The sequence below is a fragment of the Myotis brandtii genome, unplaced genomic scaffold (genome assembly GCF_000412655.1).
Source record: "Myotis brandtii unplaced genomic scaffold, ASM41265v1 scaffold504, whole genome shotgun sequence".
In the NCBI taxonomy this organism is placed as follows: Eukaryota; Metazoa; Chordata; class Mammalia; order Chiroptera; family Vespertilionidae; genus Myotis; species Myotis brandtii.
Window position 1 is genome coordinate 160,079 of NW_005369217.1, and position 4,052 is coordinate 164,130.

At 47.3% G+C, this 4,052-nt stretch overlaps 1 protein-coding gene across 1 annotated transcript in view; it reads right to left on the reverse strand.

Annotated features, from left to right (window-relative positions):
- The window catches only part of LOC102239327, a 26,310-nt gene that overhangs the window by 634 nt on the left and 21,624 nt on the right, over positions 1 to 4,052 (reverse strand). The window contains exons 4-7 of the mRNA XM_005877035.2: positions 2,874 to 3,026; positions 1,188 to 1,270; positions 549 to 649; positions 229 to 281 (exon numbers count right to left, since the gene is read on the reverse strand). Coding sequence (XP_005877097.2) covers positions 229 to 281; positions 549 to 649; positions 1,188 to 1,270; positions 2,874 to 3,026 — 390 coding nt within the window. The remainder of the gene's footprint in view (positions 1 to 228; positions 282 to 548; positions 650 to 1,187; positions 1,271 to 2,873; positions 3,027 to 4,052) is intronic.

The following is a 4,052-nucleotide window of genomic DNA, read 5'->3' on the forward strand; positions in this document are numbered from 1 at the left end:
CATCCCCCCCTCACTGCTTCCCCATTTCCATTCACCTGGACCCCTGTCAGGGAGGGACCCAGTGCTCCACATTTTTCACTTGTGGGCAGATCAGGAACCTCTAGGAAGCAAAGCTGCAGTCCCACATCATGTCTTTCTCTGGAACCTGACCCAGGCTTCCACACCTGTGCTTCCTGCCTCTCTTTCCCAGCCCTTGGTCAGGCCCCGAAGTGCTAGTGTCCTCCTTACCTTGAGAGAAAGCAGAGTCTGCAGTCCGAGACGGAACTCAGGACTCTCCACATCTGCAGGAACCACATGAAAACAAGACTCTGGAGGGTACCCGGTGGTCACTGCTGCCCTCCTGTCAGCGCGTGCCCCTTCTCGCCCAGTCCACCCCCAGGTCTGAGAATCTTGGCACAGATATTGGGGATAGTCAGAGCACCTTTGGGGACGCCTTGTCTGATGCTGACAGGGCTGAAACTCCGCCTTTGCACCCTCCCCCCCTCCCTCTGCCAGGAGAGAAGGTAGAAGAGATGAGAAGAGGGGCTATTGATGAAGGGAGGACTTACCCACCACCTGGGCTGAGCATGCCACAGTCTCCTGGCCTAGCTGTAGCTCCAGCTGCTGCACCTGGGGTGGAAGTCCAGGCGCCAGGTCCCTGTTCCCTAACCTGTAGTGGGGAAGCAAGGGTTATTGCCACTACAGCCCAAACTCCTATTCCTTTAGTCAGCTAATGTCCTCCCACCACCACCACCACCACCACACTGGGTTTTCACTCAATCCCTGGCCCCACGTAGGGTCTAAAGCAGGGGTCCTCAAACTTTTTAAACGGGGCCAGTTCACTGTCCCTCAGACCGTTGGAGGGCCGGACTATAGCTTAAAATAAAACTATGAACAAATTCCTGTGCACACTGCACATATCTTATTTTGAAGTAAAAAAACAAAACGGTAACAAATACAATATTTGTATTTGCATGTGGCCCGTGGGCCGTAGTTTGAGGATCCCTGGTCTAAAGCCTTATCTTCTCTGTCAGAGCCCCATCAACTAGATATAGTTCATATACCATAGGAGTCATCACCCTTTTAAAGTATACAATTATGTGGGTTTTTTGTATTCACAGATATATTCACTACTATCTAATTTCACAATATCATCACTCCCAAAAGAAGCCCCATTCCCCATCCACTATTTTGGGCCGTACTCTTACCCCAGGCGGGTGAGGCATCCAGTGGAGATCTGGTTGTAGTGGGTGCCTGTGTCCACGGCCACCCTAAGAACCTGGTCTTGACACTGAGAAAGAGGGTTGTGGGGGATTCAGTGAGTCCCAGGAGAATGGACTGGGACCTGCACCTTCCCAGCCTTTCAGAAATGAACGAACGGAATGAACTGTGTCTTTAAAAGTGGTTTTCATGGTACTTGTACAACTGAGAAAAAACTGGCTAAGATAAAAAAAATCAAAAAAGGAAGTGAGCTGCATGGGATGGTGAGTCCATCTATTTGGCAACAATTTGACCAGAAATGAATATCTGTTTGTCTAGAGCAGGGGTGGGGAACCACTCTTCTGCCAAGGGCCATTTGGATATTTATAACATCACTCGCAGGCCACACAAAATTATCAACTTAAAAATTAGCCTGCTATATTTGGTCAAACATTTAAACAACCCCTAATGCCTTTGCAGGGCCAGACCAAGTGATTTCGCGGGCCTTATATGGCCCACGGGCCAGACTATCCCCACCCCTGGTCTAGAGGAATTCTTGGGAGGCTGAGGGCCACCAGGTTAGAGAAATCTAGTTGGAGTAGGGGAGGGATGAGGAGACTGGGATACCTTGCTGGGAAATTCAAATGTGAGTAAGAGAGACGTTCACCATGGGAAGCAAAGGAAGACACGTTCATTTTCTTTTGGGCATATACAGACATTTTGGGTTACACTGCATATCACAAACACATGGTTTTCTTATTCCAAACTTTTTTCTTTAATCCTCATCTGAAGATACTTTTTCCATTGATTTTTTTTAGAGAGAATGTGAGAGAGACACATCAATTGGTTGTCTCCTACACACACCTCAACTGGGGCTGAGGATTGAGCCTGCAATCAAGGTATGTGTCCTTAATCAGTAATCGAACCCATGACTCTTCAGTCTGAGGACAAGCTGATGCTCTAATTAGTGAGCCAAACCAGCCAGGGCTCATTCCAAACATTTACTGAGCATCTACTATGTATAGATGTTGCTGGAAGGCACAGCAATGAATACTATTTTTTCAGAGCCTAAGGGAAGTGAAATGTAACTGCTGTATGGTAGAGTCTTAAGACCTATGAAAGGATTGTCAGTAAAGTGTCCTACAAGGAAAGGCTATTTTCTACTGGGGAAACCAAAAGGTTTCAAGGAGGAGGTAACATTTGAGGCTTAAGAGGTTGTGGAATGTGGACGTAAAATGATTGCAAAGCGGGCAGAGGAAATGCTGAGCGAAGACAGTGGCCTAAGAGCAATGGGTGTTTATTAGGAAGGTTCAGTATTGGCAGGTGGTTAAATGGCTTCAGAGATGGCAAGGTCATCACATGAGCTTTTCCAGGAGGGTTGCATTATCCATCCATGCACACACCATTATGTAGAGCACACTGAAGATCATTTACATATTTACATTTAAAGATTATACTTTGATAACAGAAAGGGAGTCGTGGTGGTGACAGCTGGAATTGCACAGAAGGAAGATGGTTTGAGGCAAAGAGTAAAGAAGATAGGGGATCCCATTTTTTGGTCCAGGCTTAGGAGAGAGGTTCCTTTTCTCCCGCCCTCCTTCCCTCACTACCCAGGGCAGAAAGGAGAGTGGGTGAAGTAAGCCAGTCACAGGCAGGTTGGTTAAGGAAAGCCAGTGCCCTGGGAGGCCCCTCACCTTGCAATTGACCAGAAGAGCTGGAACCTCTGGCGTGTTAGTCTTCCTCCTGTTCTCCTGGCCATGCATCAGGGCCTGCACCAGGGGAGACTCCCCCTGACTCCGACTCTGGTTTCCTTCTAACAGGCGTCTTTGGATCACGCTGTGCGGCTGCTAGCTCCATCACAGAACAATAAAGGAAGATAGGTCTGAAGCCAAGTATCCAGGCTGCTCGGTTCCCCGCCTTAGATATCCCAGGACATTGTCTCTAATCCCACCCAGTCCTGAGTCTCACAGGAGTAAGAAAGGGGCAGAAGCTTATTCAAGACTCCCAGCAGTTAGATAATTATAGCAGAGTGAACCCAGTATCAAATCATGCCATTTCCAGGGACCCCAATAATTGCTCAGCGATGAAGAAATGGGAAGGGAATAGCCCATCTGGGTTTGACTGATTAATATTGGCTGATGGTACATTTCAGGAGCTAGTATTATGCTTAGGGAAAATTCTGTCTCAACAGGTTTTTTGTTTGTTCAGACATTTCCACGCCCCCCCTCCCCCTTTGTTGACCTTATCCTTGAATGGGTTGCAGGTCCCAGAGTTGATGGTGTGATTAATAGGAATCAAAGTAACAAAACAAAAAAAAGGAGAAAGTTAAAATCTTCAACATTAGGATGCTGGGAGTCATCCTTGGACTCCCCTTCACCTACAACCCCCTCCCCCCAACCCTGACCAATCTCTTTCTAAATTCTACCAGTTTTGCCTCCTGTGTTTGTAGTCCATCCTGCTTGCTGTTACTGCCTTTATTCCAGACTCACCCCAGCTCTCCTGCTTCACTGGGATGCCTCTTTGCCTTCATAAGAACCTGCCTCCAGTACTGCTCAAAGCCAATGATTATCTAAAACCCTTGCTACTCAAAGTGTGGTCCTCATATCAGCAGCTTTAACATCACTTGGAAGAAATGCAGAAAAGCTACTGAATCAGAAGCTTCAATTCTAACAAGATGCCCCGATAATTGGTGTGCTCATTAAAGTTTGAGAAGCGCCCAAATGAAACAAAACTAAACATGTTACTCCTCTTTTTAAAATTCATCAAAGCACCCCCCTCCCCATTGCTTACATGGTAGAGCTCAAACTTTCTAAGGAGATCCACAGCCCAGATGACCTGGTCACTGTCCTTCTCTGCCTCATCTCACCCTTCCC